The sequence below is a fragment of the Nerophis lumbriciformis genome, linkage group LG27 (genome assembly GCF_033978685.3).
Source record: "Nerophis lumbriciformis linkage group LG27, RoL_Nlum_v2.1, whole genome shotgun sequence".
NCBI lineage: Eukaryota > Metazoa > Chordata > Actinopteri > Syngnathiformes > Syngnathidae > Nerophis > Nerophis lumbriciformis.
The window spans coordinates 26,724,995-26,747,347 of NC_084574.2; the positions used below are offsets into that span (position 1 = coordinate 26,724,995).

The 22,353-nt window shown below is 41.4% G+C and overlaps 1 protein-coding gene across 1 annotated transcript; it reads left to right on the top strand.

Annotated features, from left to right (window-relative positions):
- The first annotated feature begins 242 nt into the window (after positions 1-242).
- On the top strand, positions 243-19,809 carry LOC133624337 (germ cell-specific gene 1-like protein). The gene is made up of 5 exons (XM_061987827.1): positions 243-531; positions 6,716-6,763; positions 15,543-15,695; positions 15,999-16,110; positions 19,194-19,809. The coding sequence occupies exons 1-5, from the start codon at positions 243-245 to the stop codon at positions 19,486-19,488; spliced, it is 897 nt and encodes a 298-aa protein (XP_061843811.1). The 3' UTR covers positions 19,489-19,809.
- The last annotated feature ends 2,544 nt before the right edge of the window (positions 19,810-22,353 follow it).

Genomic DNA, 22,353 nt, shown 5'->3' on the forward strand with positions numbered 1-22,353 from the left:
GGATGAGTGGGAGGATGCACAATCCCTCATTGATACAAGGAGGAGTCAAATCCTTGGACCACGTGACTTCCTATAGCTTACACTCCGGTGGAAGGAGGGTCCAATGATGCAAAAGTCATCCCAGCTTGAAGAGGCGAAGTGTTTCTTCCACCTAATGGATCTTTTCTGGAAATGCTGCAATATGTAGCTACTGACTTCCTACTTGAAGCATTCAGGACGTCTCCTCTTTTCTTTCCCAGACAATGAAGACAACTCGCAAATGCAGGACTCTTCTGTCGGTAGGCTTGAACTTCTTCGCCTTGTTCTTCTCCATCACGGCTTTCATCACCACCTACTGGTGTGTGGGTACGCAGAGGGTGCCCAAGCCCAAGTGCAGCAAGCTGCGGACCCACCAGTGCATCGATTACGGCGTCAACGAGACCGACCCCAACAAGGTGGTCTACAGCTGGGAGACCGGGGACGACCGATTCCTGTTCCGACAGTTCCACACCGGCATCTGGGTCTCTTGTGAGGAGAACATCCACGATGAAAGTAAGAGCGTCAGGTGTGTGTGTGTGTGTGTGTGTGTGTGTGTGTGTGTGTGTGTGTGTGTGTGTGTGTGTGTGTGTGTGTGTGTGTGTGTGTGTGAGAGACACTTTTTCCTAACATTAAGGGCCATTTCACTGCATCTGGAGGAAATAAAATGTATAAATGCAAAATTATATATTTTTTAATTTTTTTTAATGTAGCAAAGTGTCTTGCACATATTTGCATATTTAATTCATTTTGTAATTTTTCAAATGTATAAATGCAAAATACAATTAATTATTATTTTTAATGGAGGAAATAGTCTTGCACATATTTGCATATTTAATACATTTTTACATTTTTAAAATGTATAAATGCAAAATACAATTAACAATTTTATTGATGGAGCAAAGTGTCTCTCACATATTTGGATATTTAATTAATTAAAAAAAATTTAAATGTATAAATGCAAAATACAATTAACTATTGTTTTATTGGAGCAAAGGGTCTTTCACATATTTAATAATTGTTTACATTTTTAAAATGTATAAATACAAAATACAATTAACTATTTTTTTTAATGGAGCAAAGTGTCTTGCACATATTTGCATATTTCATTATCTAAAACAAATGTAAAAGTATAAATGCAAAATATAATTAACTATTTTTGTTAATGGAGCAAAGTGCCTAGCACATATTTATTTATTTTTAAAATGTTTAAAATGTATAAATGCAAAATACAATTAATTATTATTTTTAATGGAGGAAATTGTCTTGCACATATTTGCATATTTAATACATTTTTACATTTTTAAAATGTATAAATGCAAAATACAATTAACAATTTTATTGATGGAGCAAAGTGTCTCTCACATATTTGGATATTTAATTAATTAAAAAAATTTTTAAATGTATAAATGAAAAATACAATTAACTATTTTTTTATTGGAGCAAAGGGTCTTTCACATATTTAATAATTGTTTACATTTTTAAAATGTATAAATACAAAATACAATTAACTATTTTTTTTAATGGAGCAAAGTGTCTTGCACATATTTGCATATTTCATTATCTAAAAAAAATGTAAAAGTATAAATGCAAAATATAATTAACTATTTTTGTTAATGGAGCAAAGTGTCTAGCACATATTTATTTATTTTTAAAATGTTTAAAATGTATAAATGCAAAATACAATTAACTTTTTTTTTTTAATGGAGCAAAGTGTCTTGCACATATTTAACACATTTTTACATTTTTAAAATATATAAATGCAAAATATAATTAAATATTTTTTTAATGGAGCAAAGTGTCTTGCGCAATTTGCATATTTAATTCATTTTTACATTTTTAAAAAGTATAAATGCAAAATAAAATCAACAATTTTTATTACCATGTACAATATTACAGTATATGTGACAGCAGCAGAAATAGAGAGTAGATCAGCAGAAAATAGAAAATAGACATTAAAAACAAAGATAAGTAGCTGACATAGAAGGTGTCAGGTAGTAGGCAGATATCATCTTGCACATATTTGCATATTTAATTCATTTTTAAATGTTTAAAATGTATAAATGCAAAATTTTATTATTTTTTTTTTAATGGGGCAAAGTGTCTACCACATACATTTTTACATTTTTAAAATGTATATATGCAAAATACAATTAACTATTTTTTTTTAAATGGAGCAAAATGTCTAGCACAAATTCAATTAATTTTTACATTTTTAAAATGTATAAATGCAAAATACAATTAACTATTTTTTTATTGGAGCAAAGTGTAAATATTTAATTCATTTTAACATTTTTAATATGTACAAATGCAAAATACAATTAAAATGTTTGTTTTTAATGCAGCAAAGTGTCTAGCACATATTTAATTAATGTTTACATTTTTTAAATGTATAAATGCAAAATACAATTAACTATTTTTTTAATGGAGCAAAGTGTCTTGCACGTATTTGCATACTTACTTAATTTCAAAAAAATGTTAAATGTACAAATGCAAAATACAATTAACTATTTTTATGGAACAAAGTGTCTTGCATATATTTGCATATTTTATTAATTTTAAAATGTATAAATGCAAAATACAATTAACTATTTTTTTAATGGAGCAAAGTGTCTTGAACATATTTGCATATTCAATTCATTTCAAAATTTTTAAAATGTATAAATGCAAAATAAAATAATTATTCTTTTAATGGGGCAAAGTGTCTTGCACATATTTAATACATTTTTACATTTTAAAATGCTAGAATGCCAAAATACAATTAACTATTTTTTTTAATGGAGCAAAGAGTCTTGTACATATTTTCATATTTAAGTCATTTTTAAATTTTCATTTGAACTACCTTGAAAACTGAATTTTTTTTTGTCTGGCCAAGGTTCCTAAAATTTCAATTTACCATGAAATATATAACTGAAATCCTTTGGAAATTATATATATATGTTACATATTTGCAACAAACTATTCATTTTTCAAACACAATTGAGTTCAAACTCTCACTTTTGTAGTGCTTCTGGGTATTCACTCAGTACAGTACGTAAAAAACATTTTGGATTCATACTTTTTTTTTTTTAAACGTTTTTTTGAGTATCAATCTTGAAAAAGACGCTTTAGGCCATCTCTGCACTCATTCACTTTTTAAACCTGTAACATGATTTGATAATGTTGTCGAATAATGCCGAATAATATATTGTGAGAATCGGTTTGAATCGAGAATCATGGTGAATCGATTCTAAATTACATTGTCACCAACGAATCGGATTCGAATTGAATTGTGAGTTGTAAGAGTCATATTGCAGGCGTGTCCAAATGTTTCCCACCGAGTGCTGCGTACTAAAACATTAAAGGGTGATTCAGTATTTAAAAAAATACAATACAATAGTAAAAAAGCTCAAATAAACATACCGTATTTTTCGAACTATAAGTTTTAGTTTTTTTTATAGTTTGGCCGGGCTTCAGTGCGATTTATATATGTTTTTTTCCTTCTTTATTATGCATTTTCGGCAGGTGCGACTTATACTCTGGTGCGACTTATATTCCGAAAAATACGGTATATGTTAGGGCTGTCAAAAATAAGTTAACTCATGGGATTAATCACAAAAATTGTACACATTAATAATTTAACTCATTAATCATCTGTTTTGCCTGTACATACTCCTTTACTGTACTTTCATCGTGAAGTTATATGGTCAGTGAACAGGTTCATGCATACGTCAGTGCAAAGTGGAGTGAGGAGACTCCAACAGGTGTGCTGACTGGCAAATTTCACTGCAAAATACACCCTGACTAGACTTTAGATAAAACTGTTAGCAAGTTTTAAACAAAAAAATTACGAATGAACACATAAAAGGTGAAATAACTGAAAACATGTTTTATATTCTACTTTCTTGAAAATAGTCACCCTTTGCTCTGATTACTGCTTTGCACACTCTTGGCATTCTCTCGATGAGCTTCAACAGGTTTAGGGTAGGGGTAGGGTTAGGGTTAGGGTTGGGGTTGGGGTTAGGGTTAGGAAAGACTCTAAGTTGATGGCTTACTGGTTGTATAATAAGGCCATGCAGAATAAGGCATTAATAAGTACTTAATAATGACTAATTATCAGCCAATATGCTACTAATTTGCATGTTAATAAGCAACTAATTAATGGTTCATATGTTCCCCTTACTAAAGTGTTACCAAAAGTTCAATTGCTTCCGTATATTGCTGGTAAAGGTATGTCCTCCTCTTGATATAATAGCAACTTTGGAATTTAAATGTCGGCAAAATTCGGTGCGTTTCTCCCGCCCTGGCACCCCCATGTTGCTTTCTGACATCATTGTGCGGGAACTGCTCAGGGAATTGTTTGAAAAAATGGCAAGCGATTCCAAGGAATTGATACACTGGGAGCCAGTTCTGAACAAGAACCGTCCCTAATACCAAGTGTGTGTGTATTAAAAAAGTTAAAGTACCCATGATTGTTACACACACACACTAGGTGTGGCGAAATTATTCTCTGCATTTGACCCGTCACCCTTGATCACCCCCTGGGAGGTGAGGGTAGCAGTGAGCAGCAGCGGTGGCCGCGCCCGGGAATCATTTTTGGTGATTTAACTCCCAATTCCAACCGTTGATGCTAAGTGCCAAGCAGGGAGGTAATGGGTCCCATTTTTATAGTCTTTGGTATGACTCGGCCGGGGTTTGAACTCACGACTGTCATGTCTGTGTGATCATGATTTGTTTTAGTCATGTTCGGTTTTGTTTTTGGACTTTTTGTGCACTTTTGTTTGTTTTGTCACCATAGCAACCATTAGTTTTCACCTGTCACGTCACGCACCTGTTTCACGTTTTGAGTCACGCACCTGTTTTCACTAATCATGTCACTATTATTTAAGCCTCGAGATGCTAGGCTGTCTTTCTGGCAACATCACACTCTCCACACACCCTTATGACCCTTGCTGCTCTTTTTCATGCCGTTTTCTCATCCAAGTAAGTTTTCTTTATTCATGCCATAGTTTGCAAGTTTTGTTTCATTGTTCATAGTTTCTGCCTTTGTGCAAGTTTTGTGTTTATAGTCAAGTTTTGTACTTCCGCCCTTGTGCGCGCCTTTTGTTTATTCTTTTTTTGAGTGTTAAAATTAAATATGTTAAATAATCACCTGCACGTCATGTCTGGTCCAAATCATTTGCACCTCGGGAGAACAAACCACGCCATAGTCCAAGTCTTGACAACGACCTACCGATCTCAGGGCGGACACTCTAACCACTAGGCCACTGAGTGATTGTCAGGTAATGGGTCCCATTTTTTTTATAGCCTTCAATCAATCAATCAATCAATCAATCAATCAATCAATGTTTACTTATATAGCCCTAAATCACGAGTGTCTCAAAGGGCTGCACAAGCCACAACGACATCCTCAGCTCAGACCCCACATCAGGGCAAGAAAAAAACTCAACCCAATGGGATGACAATGAGAAACCTTGGAGGGGACCGCAGATGTGGGGACCCCCCTGGTCCTCCCCATAGTCTTTGGTATGACTCGGCCGGGGTTTGAACTCACGGCCTTGGATTTAGGGTGGGATCGGCTGCCCAGAATTTGATGCTACGCCCCTTGTCTATGAGCTCAGGGAGCGTAGCATCAAAATCAGCTGGGATAGGCTCCAGCTCACCTGTGACCCTGATCAGAATAAGTGGTATAAAAAACAAGGATGGAAATATCCCATGACGCCAAATTGTTAAAGAACATATTTCATAGTTGACAGAAATTAAAGTGACCTTAGGGTCTCCACTCTTGCATGAACACGACACATAAACGAGTAATTAAAGAACAAGCGACTTGTAGTGGGAGATAATTGTGACGTGTGTGTGTGAGGTCAAGTCAAGTGGAGGTCAAAGCTGTTCTCTGACAAGATTACTCTTCTGCGGCTAAATCTGGATTTGCCACGGTGCTCATTTCCTAAATGTATTAAAGACCCTTGCAGCATCAGTTGGTCGCCGTCTAATGTCTAGTTTCTTGTACATAAAAACGACGCACGGGAGGGAATTGCCAGCAATTGTGCAGCCCTTTGAGACACTTGTGATTTAGGGCTATATAAATAAACATTGATTCATCAAGCGCCCGCACCACGGAGGGGCAGCTGAGCGAGCTTGAGTTAATAAGGATTACGTAACAGCCGCCTTGATGAGTTTTTCCTCAAAACAGCTGTCCGTCTACCTGATTAATGTGTCCCTTTTACAACATTCTCCGTCCAACATATGACAAAAGCCTTAAATTGTGAGTTATATTTATATAGCGCTTTTCTCTAGTGACTCAAAGCGCTTTTACATAGTGAAACCCGATATCTAAGTTACATTTAAACCAGTGTGGGTGGGCACTGGGAGCGGGTGGGTAAAGTGTCTTGCCCAAGGACACAACGGCAGTGACTGCGGGGATCGAACCTGGAACCCTCAAGCTGCTGGCACGGCCACTCTACCAATGGACACGTTGTATTGTTCATTAGGCTCCATGTATTTGCTTTTTAAATATAGTTCTTTGCAAAGTGAGATCATGCAGTGAGTCAAGAAGCAGATGCTGAGAGGGCTTGGCAACCGACTGACCATCTGGCGGAGGTCAATTAAACGATACCAATCCCTTTGAAACTCGCCGCGAATGTTGGTGTTTTGTACCGGGATGTGGACGATGCAAATAACAATGATGACATTTTTTTTTTTTTTGCTGTGATACCAGGTGAGAGATGCAGAAGCTTCATTGACTTGGCTCCTGCGTCGGAGAAAGGTGAGCTGAACTGAAACGTATAAATGTTTTTATTTTACACTGTTTCAATGTTGATAGGGGTGTCTCGGTGCAACTTTCTCACTTCCGATAGGATACTGACAATATTAATTTAATACGATATCAGCAGAAATCATTGTATATACTAGGGTTGCACGGTATACCGGTATTAGTATAGTACCGCGATCATAATGAATAATTTTCGGTACGATACCGTGTCTAAAACGTACCGATCCCGCACCGAAGTCACGTCGTGTCACTGCTAGTTTACGAGCAGAGGAGCAAGTTCGGCAGCGCACAATCACGAAGTACTTACAAGCAGACACAGTGTGTCGACAGAAAAGGGAGAACAGACGCATTTTGGCTTAAAAACTAACGATAAAGGTGAAGTTATAACACTGAAACGCCCTCAGGAAGAGGTGCTTTAAGACATGGCTAGCTAGCTAGCGGCTAACGTCCATCTGTTGTCGGCCGTGTTTTAGCTACTTCTAAATCACTAATCCTGGTCTCCATGGCGACAAATAAAGTAAGTCTCTTACAAGTATCATTATCACTGCAGGACGAGGAATAGCTAAACATGCTTCACTACACACCGTAGCTCACCGCCGTCAAAATGTAAACAAACACCATTAGTGGATCTACACCTAACATCCACTGTAATGATATCAACTACAGGCACGTATCTCGTCAATACTACTATGATTACGTCAATATTTTTTGGCATCACAACATCTTCTTTCGTTTAAAAAAAATTAACATTATGTTTATAAACTCAGGAAATATGTCCCTGGACACATGAGGACTTTGAATATGACCAATGTATGATCCTGTAATGACTTGGTATCGGATTGATACCCAAATTTGTGGTATCATCCAAAACTCATGTAAAGTATCAAACTACAGAAGAATAAGTGATTATTACATTTTAACAAATGTATAGATAAGTAAAGTAAGCAGATATTAACAGTAAATGAACAAGTAGATTAATAATTCAATTTCTACCGCTTGTCCTTAATAATGTTGACAAAATAATAGAATGATAAATGACACAATATGTTACTGCATATGTCAGCAGACTAATTAGGAGCCTTTGTCTGTCAGATATTAACAGTAAATGAACAAGTAGATTAATAATTCAATTTCTACCGCTTGTCCTTAATAATGTTGACAAAATAATAGAATGATAAATGACACAATATGTTACTGCATATGTCAGCAGACTAATTAGGAGCCTTTGTCTGTTTACTTACTACTAAAAGACAAGTTGTCGAGTATGTTCACTATTTTATTTAAGGACTTAACTGCAATAAGAAACATATGTTTAATGTACCCTAAGATTTTTTTGTTAAAATAAAGCCAATAATGCAATTTTTTTGTGGTCCCCTTTATTTAGAAAAGTACCGAAAAGTATCAAAATAATTTTAGTATCGGTACCAAAATATTGGGATCGTTACAACACTAGTACATACTATTTTGTGGTGTGGTATGTTAGAAAAAGGCTTGATCAAGTGAAGTTGCTCCGAGAACAACAGTGCGTATGAAAACACTAACCTAATGACAAATCCATGCTTTCGAGGTGTCGTGTTAATTCGTTTTTGTTAGTACTTCATTCAACTATGTGCATGACGCAGTAAATAGAATGATGCGGACATGGTTGTTTTCCTGGATACTCTCCAATACGCATCTGCCTATGGAGACTTTGTATGTGTAAGTGATATACAACTACAGCATACCTATGTGATACTTGTTCATATTGACAAACGTGGTGTTTTAGACTGCAGTATTGTTAAATTAAGAACACATATTACATATGTCTTGTTATGATCCGTTGCCCGGATTATAGTTTGTTTACGTTTTGACTCACTTGTTGTTTAAGTTCTGTTTCAGCGCCCCTGTTTTGTGTCTCCTTGGTTGCTATGGTAATTCATTGTGTTCACCTGCCTCTGATTAGTGTTCGGGACAATCACCTGCTCCTGGGTACTAATCAGAGAGCTATTTAGTCCTGCCTTTTCGCTTCACTCAGGCTGGTGCTTTTTGTTTGCTCTCATGCAAGATGTGTTTCTTGCGCTAAGTTACGCCTTAGTTTTCCTGTGTAACCAACCCGTTATCTTCCAGTGCTATACGCACGCTTGTTTTGTTTGTTTTCTTGTGTTTGTTTGTTCCGGCCTGATTTATAGGAATAAATCGTACTCTTACCTGCACGCCGTTTCCCGTCGTTCCGTCTGCACCCTGCAAGAACAATCCGCGCATCACCATGCGACCCAGCCGCTACATGTCTAGCTTGTGTGCTATCGTTTGCTCAGCTGTTGTGTAGCTGCTGGCTCCAAGTAGCCTGTTTAACTTTTGTAAATGACCTCACTAAAATACGAGACTGACCATGTGCGCTTTTTGGAGGATGTTTAGAACTGACTTACCAGCTTTGCACAAGTAAACACGCGGCAGGACTGCTTGTATCAGAGCTTATATTCGAGAGTTTAGATCAGTGGTTCTTAACCTGGGTTCGATTGAACCCTAAGGGTTCGGTGAGTCAGCCTCAGGGGTTCGGCGGAGGTCAAAACACACCCGACTCATTGTGTAAATACAAACTTCTCCCTATCGGCGTATTACGGATACAGCAACAGCTGACTGATTTGCAGGTGTGTAATTTGTTGTGAGTTTATGCACGGTGTTGGTTTTGTTGTTTGAACAAGGTGATGTTCATGCACGATTCATTTTATGCACCAGTAGAAAAAACATGGTTACACTTTAGTATGGGGAACATATTAAACATTAATTAGTTGCTTATCAACATGCAAATCAGTAACATATTGGCTCTTAACTAGTCATTATTAAGTACTTTTTAATGCCTTATTCGGCATGGCCTTATTATAACCCTAACCCTCTAACCCTGGCCCTAACCCATACTTGCCAACCCTCCCTATTTTCCTGGGAGACTCCCGGATTTCAGTGCCCATCCTGTAAATCTCCCGGGGCAACCATTCTCCCGAAATTCTCCCGATTTCCACCCGGACAACAATATTGGGGGTCTTCACGTCCGCTGTTCCTCCAAACAAACAGCGTGCCGGCCTAGTCACACTATATTTGTGGCTTTTACACACACTTAAGTGAATGCAAGCATACTTGATCAACAGCCATACAGGTCACACTGAGGGTGGCCGTATAAACAACTTTAACACTGTTACAAATATGCGCCACACTGTAAACCCACACCAAACAAGAATGACAAACACATTTCAGGAGAACATCCGCACCGTAACACAACAGAACAAATACCCAGAACCCCTTGCAGCACTAGCTCTTCCAGGACGCTGCAATTTCCGGGACGCTACAATATACACCCCCCGCTACCACCAAACCCCCCACCCCCCCACCTTATACCCCCCCACCCACTCCCCCATCTCTCGAATTCGGAGGTCTCAAGGTTGGCAAGAATGCTCTAACCCTTACCAAATAACTCTAAATTAAGTCTTTATTACTTAGAATATGTTCCCCTAGTGTCCAAATAACTCTAAATTAAGTCTTTGTTACTTAGAATATGTTCCCCATACTAAAGTGTTACCAAAAACATATAACTTTGTCTTGAATTTGAAATTTTTTTAAATTTATTTTTCACTCAAGAAGGGTTCGGTGAATGAAACTGGTGGGGTTCGGTACCTCCAACAAGGTTAAGAACCACTGCTTTAGATAGAAGGCGATATCATCCGATACTTGTTTTTTGTTGATATTGAACTGATATCCGATATAAATATCCGTTTGAGACACCTATCTATGATACAATCTTTTTCCACAAGGATGGTCTGAAATGTGTGTCTGAAAGCATTAATAATCCACTCTACTGCATTGTAACTTGGATATTTAGCTATAATCGGTAATTGCCTGTCTGATGCTGAATTGTTAAATGTTAAGCTCTTTTGTCAGATCTTGTCAGAGAAAGCAAATATTAAACATCCTTTTAATTTCACAAAACCATAAAAACAGTCCACCTGTGTAGTAGATGACTCTCGACTGTTTATTTATTCCTGTTCAAAACAACACATTGAAGCCATTTGGATCAGTTCTAAGTATTTACACTACAATAGGTCTAAGTATGTTCCTCAAAATACAGTTCAATGTGACATTAAATAGTCGTACTATTGTCAGGGACTGCTATCGGTCTTGAACCCTCAGATGCAGAGATAGCAGGTGTAGCGCAGGAAAACATGACTTTAATGTCCAAATGCAGGGAAAACAAGAACCAGGAACCAGGAGACAGGCAACAGTATACAGCAGTGGTCCCCAATCACTGGTTCCGGGACCGTTACCGGTCCGTGATGCATTTGCTACCGGGCCTCAGAGAAGCATTAAGTAATTTATAAACGACTGCATTTTCTCCGACTTAACATTCGCCTGTCCCACTAGACACACCAATAACCTTGTTTATTGATGTACAATAAAACATCTCATTGGAAGTTGCCATTTGTTATATTTGTTATAACTTTGTGACATAATACAATGCACATTAATGACCATATAAAATATAAATGTGACAGATTGTAGCCAAAGGCTGATTTCCATCTGCAGGTTACCATCAACCTGCTGGGGATCTCATTGCAAAAAAACAAGCCCTGGGCTCCCACTAATTCAGCGTTATAGTGGGTTGTATTTTTCATGTACTTATTTTTGCTGTATTTATCTGGCACAAGTGGAAATAATGCCAACATTAAACCGGTCCGTGGTGGAAAAAAGGTTGGGGACCACTGGTATACAGGATGCAATCTTTGAGCCCTGACTGGAAGGCGAGACAGGCATAAATAGTAGCCTGATTGGCAACTGCAACCAGGTGTGCCAGGCTGCCAATCAGGAACAGGTGAGGGGAAACGAGCGCTCAGGGAGACATGCAGGAAATGGAACCAAAATAAGAGCGCTGACAGGAAATAAACACAAACACAGAGGAAAACCCAAATATAACCAAACTGTCAGTAACAAGCCTGACAACTATTGATAATAAATAAAGTTTTGTAGAACTCCGCAAATCCGCGATTAAAGGTTGAATCAAGACTGTCCTTGTTTGCTTTAAGATATATCACCTTTTGTCCAAAAGGCATCTTAACCCTCCTGTTGTCCTCGGGTCATTTTGACCCGCCACTGTGTTAAAAAACAAAAACAAATCCCCTAAACGATATTTTTTTAACTTGAAATTTTATGACTTTTCCTAGATTGGCACCAACAGTAGAAAAAGTGAAATGTTGCTTTTATTCACATTATCATGTAAGCTGTAAAAAAAAATGTACAAAGGTGGTCTTCGGGTCAGAATGACCCGTGAGTCACAAAGTGTTGAAATCAAAGTCACAGAGTTATTTATACATCACAGAATGTTACAATGTTTTAGTTGTTATAGTCCATCAGTAGCAGAGCTCTTTTTCTGTGGATTTCCAGAGATTATAGGTCATGACCTACAATGTTCCACCAGAACATCAACCTCTGGTAACAGCAGGAGGCACTGTGCTGAAAGAAGTTGAGGACTTCAAATACCTGGGCGGATGGGTCAACTCAACTGAGCAAGATTTAAAAGTGAGGAAGGCACTTGCATGGAGGGCCCTGAACGGCATGACCAGTGTATGGAACTTCAACCTCCCCCGCCAAATCAAACTCTTCTTCTTATATGCGACAGTTGAGTTTGTTCTCCTCTATGGCAGCGAATGCTGGATCCTGAAGCCAACCCTGGAGAGGTCTCTGGATGGTTGCTACACCAGGATGCTGCGTGCAGTGCATAACATCAAAAAGAGTGCGCACGTAACCAACAGAATCCTCTACAAGGGAATACCAAGGATGAGCGAGAAGATTGCTGTAAGGAGAATGAGACTAGCAGGACACTGCCAAAGGCATCAGGAGCTGCCAGCCAGCAAATTGGTGCTGTGGGAACCAACACATGGGCATCGGTCAAGAGGACGTCCCACACTAACCTACATGGACATACTCTAGAAGGATGCAGGAGCTCAGAGTACCAAGGAACTGGCCAAATGTATGGAGAATCGGGATGACTGGAAGCAACGATGGAAGGCTCGTCTGAGGACGACCTAGAGAGATAAAGGTGCTGCAGATCACAGGGCCCCGAATTCTGTCTGTGCTGAAGCCATGAGTGTGCGTTATACCGCTGAAGAGGCTCTAGAGCTGATTTTTTCAGATGTCCAGCAAGACAACTCTGATTCAGAAGAGGAAGATGGGGAGGAATACAACCCAGAGCATGATGAATCATCTTCAGAAGAAGAAAACCCTGAAGCTGAAAGAGAGACTTTCTTTTCAAAAAATGGCAAAATAACATGGTCCTCAGCAGCATATGACCATCAAGGCAGGCATGCAGAACAAAACATCATAAAGATGACCCCAGGACCCACAAGGTATGCCATTTCTCATGCCCATGACATTGTCTCTACATTCTACCTGTTTATCACACCAGAAATTGAAAAAATAATCCTGGAGATGACAAATTTGGAGGGTTTTCGCAAATATGGAGACAGCTGGAAAGAGATGGATGAGACTGACCTGCAGGCCTACTTAGGGCTGCTAATCTTAGCCGGTGTATACAGGTCCCGAGGTGAGGCTGCAACTAGTCTATGGGATGCAGAGAGTCAAAGGCCAGTTTTCCGAGCCACAATGCCACTCAAACTCTTTCACACCTACTCAAGACTGATACGATTTGATGACCGTGAGTCAAGACCAGCAAGACTTGTGACAGACAAACTTGCAGCCATAAGAGAGGTCTGGGACAATGTAGTTCTTCTGAGCACGCTGCACACAGATGGTGACGTTAGCGATCGTAAGGACAGGAAGCCAGTCATCATCCTAGAATACAACCACAACAAGGGACGTGTGGACAACCTAGATAAGGTGATTGGAACATACAGCTGCAGAAGGATGACTGCCCGCTGGCCCCTGGTCATCTTCCACAACATCATTGATGTTTCCTCCTACAATGCCTTTGTGATTTGGAGAGAGATCAACCCGACCTGGATGTCTCGTAAGCAGAACAAGAGGAGGGTGTTCCTGGAGAAGCTGGGAAAGGCACTTGTAATTCCACTCATTGAAAGAAGGAAGCATGTCCCCCGCACAGAAGCCTCAGCAGCAGTTGTAAAAGCTATTCAGAGTGCAGGAGCTCCTGATCAACCTGAGGATCCAGCTACCACAGCCACTTCCCCAGCTAGGGCAAGTAAGAGGAAGAGATGTCAGTTCTGTCCTCAAAAGAAGGACTATAAAACACATACTGTGTGCTGCAGGTGTAAGAAATATATCTGCAAAATATATCTGCAAAGGCTGCACACTTGCATACTGCCCTACATGTGCCAATTAGGGTTAGTTACTTAGTTAATTAGTTGAATGGGTTATGTTATTTTTCATATTTGTGTATTGTACATTGTCTTCAATTGTTCACTGGAGAAAGAAAAGAAAGAAACCGAGTCATTGGGATGAATAAAAACGCATTCAAAACGCACATTTGTTTGCTTTTCTTAAGCTATAGAAATGAAGTGAAGAGGGAAAACTCAGTTATTCACACATTTTGTGGTGAATGACAAGTTGTTTCTTCAAGCAAGAGGAAATTTGGTGTTTAAATTCAATTAAGCTGCTTATATTAGGGGTTTAGTGAAGACGGGTCATTTTGACCCAGAGGACACGGGGTGTATACAGGAAATGAGGACAACACAAGGGTTAAGTTTGAGGATTTTAAGTGTGCCGCCCCCTAAATAGGAATGATGCACCGAAATGTTGTCTTATGTTTAAATATCAAGGGGAAAAATCTTCTGCAAAATGTTCTCCACATCAAGTTTAACTATGTCATCTGGAATCTAAACATCCCAATTATGTGAACAACACCGCAGAGAAAAGGAACGTACCGCAGAGCACGTCAACTTTGTGTTTGGCAGACATATTTAAAAAACAACAAGTACATTTCCCAGTGTACATTATTTTTATTTGATATTGTGGTAATAATACCGATGGTCAATTAATATTTTCATTATTATAGGATTGATTTATTCTTTGAGAGATAATGACACATCTCAAGTACAACTCCTTGATTCAAATGAGGTTTGCACACAGTCATAGCCAAAATACAACTGTAATAATAATTGGAATAATAATAAATTTCGGTGTTTTAGTTGTTGGCCTTGGTGCCCAATTTTCGGTTTGGACCAAGAATCCCTACTAAATATGCTTCTTGTGGGTGTGGTCATTATTGTGCTCTGCGTGGCTTGCAAACGACCGTCCTGCGAACCATTAGGTTGTTTGCCTGCTTGGCGGCAAAACAACTCACAAGTGTGAAATGAGACAATCTTTGGGTGATACATGTCAGGACATTGTTGTAAGCACACAATCAGTGATGGCGCAATGTGGAGGGTGGGGCAAACATGGGACGAGGTTGAAAGTGTCTGCGTTCAACAATGTCCTGACCAGACTCACCCAAAGATTGTCTCATTCCAAACGAATGAGTTGTTTTGCCTCCAAGCAGGCGAACAATCCATTGGTCCATTGTAGGACCCTTTTCTGACCCTTGCGTACAGTAGATACGGAGGCTCCACACCTGGAATTTTAGTCTTTTGGACGAAAGGTAAAGTGTCTTCAACAAACAAGAAGAGTCCAGTAGCGGTGTAAAATGGCCGGAATCAATAAGAATCTACACATTCAAAAACTGATGGATACAAAGCCCTATATGACAAATTCTAGTTGGATATACTGTGACTGTAGTGATGGAAAGTCTATACATCAATATCCATAGCGTTCATTTGATGACTGCGATACTGTTCATCAGGGATGCTGTGGCTGTCGCTGGTGTCTGAGATGCTGTACATCGTTCTCCTGGTGGTTGGCTTCAGCCTCATGTGTTTGGAGCTCGTCCACTCAAGCAACGTCATCGACGGGCTCAAGCTCAACGCCTTCGCCGCGGTCTTCACCGTGCTCTCAGGTTGTTACGTTGTATTGCTCTCTGCTTTACTTTTGGAACTAATGTGATGAAATACAAGAGCAATATCAATTCTTCTGTCTTTACAAAGGTACAATTGATTAGAAACACCTTTTGAGTGATGCAGTGCAGTGCAAACTACAAGCACAACAACACACATTGTTAATAAATTGAAGCAACTCTTGTATTTGATGTTAATGTTCTTAGTGCCAACAAATAAGCTCTTATTAAAGATGAATTATCAGATGAAATAAAGAGCACCGACAATCACGTTGTCCTTTCTAACCCCCGTCCATTTGATTTCAGGTCTCCTGGGCATGGTGGCTCATGTGATGTACACACAAGTCTTCCAGGTCACTGTCAGTCTGGGGCCCCCTGACTGGAGGCCCTATAACTGGGACTATGGCTGGTCCTTCTGGTAAGACTCAATTTGTTACAGGTGGTCCTCGTTTTACCATGTTTCTTGTTCAGGGCACATTCCCTTAAATTGGTACCATATTTTCTGGACTACAGAGTGCAACAGTAAGTAAGCCAGTAGCCTTGCTCACTGGGTCAAACATAGACAAAGGTCTGCAGGCAACATAAACAACAATGTCCTAGGTCCGATTGTTGCACGACGGAGAAAGTGTTACCAGATAGAGAAACATGCAACCAACAAGTTGCTTTCTAATAAGTGAACTTTTCCCAAAGGAAATGTGCGGTACAATATTTAATGCAATATACTGTAGTTATTTGTGGTACATGCTATTGTCATGTGTTTTAAACAACAGTTCTTATTTAAAAGTTTGCTTTTATTTTGAAAAGGTGTGTGTGTGTGTGCGAGATTAAATTGATTTCAATTCATTTCAGTGGACATGGCTGGTTTGAAGTACTAGGGTTTTAAATTACAAGCTCCCACGTGGAATGCATTGTGCCTGAGGTTGAGGTACTACAATGTAAACACTTTCATTGTCAATTAACTGCATATTACCGCATTTTCCGGGCTGTAAAGCGTGCCGGTATTTAAGCCGCACCCACCAGATTGTAGAAGATAAAAATATTTCATGTATATTGGTATAAGCCACAGATGTATACCGGTACAAAATATTTTATAAATGTTTATTTACATACCTTTATTGGTTCCAAACGGTGCCTGTAACGCAGCAGTAAAACGATGATCAAACAAAACGGAAGTCATCGTCATGGACCCACGAGCTGCTAAACTGACTCAATAGCGCCACAGTGACATTTTGGTGAATTAAAGGCCTACTGAAATGCGATTTTCTTATTTAAACGGGGAAAGCAGGTCCATTCTATGTGTCATACTTGATCATTTCGCGATAGTGCCATATTTTTGCTGAAAGGATTTAGTAGAGAACATCGACGATAAAGTTCACAACTTTTGGTCGCTGATAAAAAAGCCTTGCTTCTACCGGAAGTAGCAGACGATATGCGCGTGACGTCACAGGTTGTGGAGCTCCTCACATCTGCACATTGTTTACAATCATGGCCACCAGCAGTGAGAGCGATTCGGACCGAGAAAGCGACAATTTCCCCATTAATTTGAGCGAGGATGAAAGATTTCTGGATGAGGAAAGTGAGAGTGAAGGACTAGAGGGCAGTGGGAGCGATTCAGATAGGGAAGATGCTGTGAGAGGCGGTTGGGACCTGATATTCAACTGGGAATGACTAAAACAGTAAATAAACACAAGACATATCTATTAGCCACAACACAACCAGGCTTGTATTTAATATGCCACAAATTAATCCCGCATAACAAACACCTCCCCCTTTCCGTACATATAACCCGCCAATACAACTCAAACACCTGCACAACACACTCAATCCCACAGCCCAAAGTACCGTTCACCTCCCCAAAGTTCATACAGCACATATATTTCCCCAAAGTCCCCAAAGTTACGTACGTGACATGCACATAGCGGCACGCACGTACGGGCAAGCGATCAAACGTATGGAAGCCGCAGCTGCATGCGTACTCACGGTACCGCGTCTGCGCATCCAACTGAAAGTCCTCCTGGTAAGAGTCTTTGTTGTCCCAGTTCTCCACAGGCCAATGGTAAAGCTTGACTGTCATCTTTCGGGAATGTAAACAATGAAACACCGGCTGTGTTTGTGTTGCTGCAGCCGCCCACAATACACCGCTTCCCACCTACATCTTTCTTCTTTGCTGTCTCCATTGTTCATTGAACAAATTGCAAAAGATTCACCAACACAGATGTCCAGAATACTGTGGAATTTGGCGATGAAAACAGACGACTTAATAGCTGGCCACCATGCTGTCCCAAAAGGTCCTCTACAATTCGGGACGTCACGTGCCGGCGTCATCATACCGAGACGTTTTCAGCAGGATATTTCACGCAAAATTTAAAATTGCACTTTAGTAAGCTAACCCGGCCGTATTGGCATGTGTTGCAATGTTAAGATTTCATCATTGATATATAAACTATCAGACTGCGTGGTCGGTAGTAGTGGGTTTTAGTAGGCCTTTAACTAAAACAATACAAAAAGAATGCCAATGTAAGTTAATAATACCAACACAGACACTTGTAAATGTTTTAGCATATTTGCTTATGCTAACGACGCTATCTTGTATGCATTACGATAGCATGTACAAATATGCATGAAAACACTCCTACAAACATCACACATTGGACGGTTTAGTAAGTATGAATTGTTTTAGTTGTATTGTAAAACTCATGTTGCCGGTAACAAATTAATATTTGCGAAAAATAACAACATTTTCCAGTTCAAACGTTAAGTATCTTGTATTTGCAGTCTATTCAATTGAAAATAGGTTGAAAAGGATTAGCAAATCATTGTATTCTGTTTTTATTTACCATTTACACAATGTGCCAACTTCACTGGTTTTGGGTTTTGTACATAAAACCAACAAAACGAGAAGAAAACATAGCAAGCAGAGAGGAAACGTTTACAATCCATCTGCAATTTGCATTTGCCTAAAGTTATTTGGTAATTTAACCCTTAATTGTGTGGCTATGAAAAGGCACCTTTAAAAAAGCCCAGCCCCAAACGAAGGAGTCTAAAAAGTCCACTTCGCCGCTTTGAAATAGTCTTGTAGCTGGACTCTCACCTCTACCCAGCATCACTGTCACTAATGAAAAACACCCCAAAGCTCTCGTGTCATGCAGGATTAGGATTTGGTGCCAAAGCCCCGATACAGGCGCGATTGGGATTGCATAACGGGATGATATTTCACCCCTTTACAATATGCGCAGTGTGTGGAAAATTCATCTGTGAGGCGTAACAATTCTTGACCTTTTAGGAGCATTGACCAACCTGGGTGCTAAGCACATGAGATGATGATATTTGATTGACTGACCCGCTTTACTTGAGGAGAGCAGAGGGACTTAAAGGGATTGAGCCTAATCTAGGCAAACACGCCCTGACGATATTGAGGGGGCGATATCAAAATGCAATTTGGACTGAGCGCCACTTTTTCCTCTCAAAAATTCAATCTGTGTGTGTGCTGTGTGATTCCAGCATGGCCTGGGCGTCCTTCACCTGCTGCATGGGCGCGTCGGTCACCACGCTCAACTCCTACACCAAGACCGTCATCGAGTTCCGGCACAAACGCAAGACCTTTGAGCAGAGCATCCGCGAGGAGCACGCACGGGAGGCTTTTGAATATTTCCGAGAACCCTCTGTGCACTCCATCTCCAAGTCTGTGGAGGTTTATTCCAGCCAGACCCTTAAGAGCGGCAGGATGACACCCATCCCGGCGGACTCCTTAGACCTGAGTGACATTCGAGCCTCTCTGGGGGAGGAACAATGCTGAGAGTCTTCTACTTCCTCGGTGAAGATGTTAACTCCATGATAAATTCTGCCTTAATCGAGTCTGAGTTGTTGGCAGTTGTGGTTTTAAACGTAGGGCGCATTCTCTTGAGGCGCCACAAGGATTGGGGGGGAAACAGATTCATTTTTTTACTCGGGTTGCCAACCATCCCTTGAAAAACGTAATTGTCCCATCTAGGGTTGTACGGTATACCGGTATTGGTATAGTACCGCGATACTAATGAATCATATTCATTAGTACCGGTCCCCCACCCCGCCGTCGTCGCCACGTCGTGATATTGTTGGTTTTACGAGCAGAGGAGCATGTTCGGCAGCGCACAATCACGGAGTACTTACAAGCAGACACAGTGTGGAGACAGAAAAGGGAGAACGGACGCATTTTGGCTTAAAAACTAACGATAAAGGTGAAGTTATAACACTGAAACTCCCTCAGGAAGAGGTGCTTGAAGACATGGCTAGCTAGCTAGCGGCTAATGTTTAGCCGCAGCTGGGAGTGTTTTAGCTACTTCTAAATCACTAATCCTCGCATCCATGGCGACAAATAAAGTAAGTTTCTGACAAGTATCATCCCTGCAGGACGAGGAATAGCTAAACATGCTTCACTACACACCGTAGCTCATCGGCGTCAAAATTGTCACGGCTGAGACTGTGGCGTGGTTTGTTCTCCCGAGGTGCAAGTGATTTGGACCAGACATGGCGTGAAGGTGAATACATGATTTATTTTAACACTATATATCAAAAAGGAACAAACGAAAAGCGCGCACAATGGCGGAGGTACAAAACTAGGCTATTGAAAACAAAACTTGCACATAGGCAGAAACTGTGAACAATTAAACAAAAACACTAACTGTGGCATTAATAAACAAAAAAAAACGTACTTGGCATGGACTATGAAGTGCGCAGAGGTAAGAGTGTGACAGGGGTATGAATCCGGGATGTCGCCAGCAAGACAAACTGAAAACAATGAACTTAAATACTACAGACATGATTAACAAAAACAGGTGCGTGACTCAAAACGTGAAACAGGTGCGTGACGTGACAGGTGAAAACTAATGGGTTGCTATGGTGATAAACAAGAGTGCACAATGAGTCCAAACGTGGAACAGGTGAAACTAATGGGTAACCATGGAAACAAAACAAGGGAGTGAAAAGCCAGAAACTAAAGAGTCCAATAACTAAACAAAACAAAACATGACTAAAACAAAACATGGTCACACAGACATGACAGAATCCCTCCTTACGGACAGATCCCAGATGTTCAAAATAAATAAAATTAACAAGAGTCATGGGAGGGCGGGAGGGGGACATGGCGGTGGGTCGCCAGACCAAGTGGCCCCCAATCCACCGAGGCATAGTCATGTGGCGGTGGCGAGTGGAACGCCGCTGCAGCAGGCGAGGTGGGCGACCCGGGAATGGCCACATTCGTGGCCGACTGGGAGGTGGGCGCACTTGGCGTGGCGGGCGACCAGGTAGCGGCCACATCCGTGGCCGACGAGGAGGCAGGCGCGTCGTCATCGTGGCAGGCGTGGAAGCTCGGCGTGGTGAGTCAGGCGGCGAAGCTCGGCGGAGCTCGGCGAAGCTCGGCGTGGCGCATCAGGCGGCGAAGCTCGGCGTGGCGCGTCAGGCGGCGAAGCTCGGCGTGGCGCGTCAGGCGGCGAAGCTCGGCGTGGTGCGTCAGGTGGCGGGTCTTGGTCTTGGCATGGCGGGTCTTGGTCTTGGCATGGCGGGTCTTGGTCTTGGTTTGGGTCTTGGCGTCGTGGAGCTGCGACTGGCGGCACTTGGCGTCGTGGAGCTGCGACTGGCGGCACTTGGCGTCGTGGAGCTGCGACTGGTGGCACTGGAGCTTGGCGTGGAGCTGCTACTGGCGGCACTGGAGCTTAGCGTGGAGCTGCTACTGGCGGCACTGGAGCTTGGCGTGCAGCTGCTACTGGCAGCACTGGAGCTTGGCGTGGAGATGCTACTGTTGCTAGCTTTGGTGCAGGTGGAGGTGGCCTAGCTGGGGGTTGGGGCTTGGCAGGCCAAAAGACCGGTGGTGGTGGCCGAACCGAAGGTTGCGGCTTAGCAGGCCGTAAGACCGGTGGCGGCGGCCGTGCTGGTGGCTGTGGCTTGGCTTGGTGATGCTGAGCCACTCCACCAGCACAGCTCCCGACCCAAGCCCCCCCCTCAAGGGGCGGATACCAGACGCACTCCTTGCGGTCTGGAACTCTCTCTAGGGGTGGGCGGAAGGAGGTCAGGAGGGGGGGCAGAAACTTCCCCTTTAAATTGTCCAAAAAGTCTATTTTCTACCTGTGATTTTGTGGGTGAAAAAATTTTTGTGTGTGACTTGGGCGTGACTTGAGTCCTAGGGGGCGGGGCATGAAATTTGGGTGGCTTGTCTTGACAGGATCTAATTTTCAAGAACATGTCTTGATAATGTTCTATCAAGGTCTTTGAGTCTTTTGTGGGAGGCGGGTGATCAAAAGAAAAAGTATTGAAAAAAAATCCTGGTCTGTGGAGTCCTCTTGGAGCTGCCAGGCTGGCGGCCGTCTACTTCCGCCCGGAGGGGGAGGAGCTTGCGGGAGCGCCGCGTGCTGTCCGCTCACGAAAGCCTTCCCGGGAGTCCTTCGTCCTTCGCGGCGCTTCCGGGAGAGGGGTGACGCGCCAACGTCCCCGGGCCAAACGGAGCTGATCGGCACCAGTTTGTCCCACATGAGATCCTTGCACTCCGTGGGGGAATAGCGAAGCGTCTCGGCTTCCATGGCGCGCAGGACCTCCCACGTTCCTTCGTCCAATCTTGCGGTAGAAGTTTTTTGCTGGCGACATCTGTCATGACAGAGACTGTGGCGCGGTTTGTTCTCCCGAGGTGCAA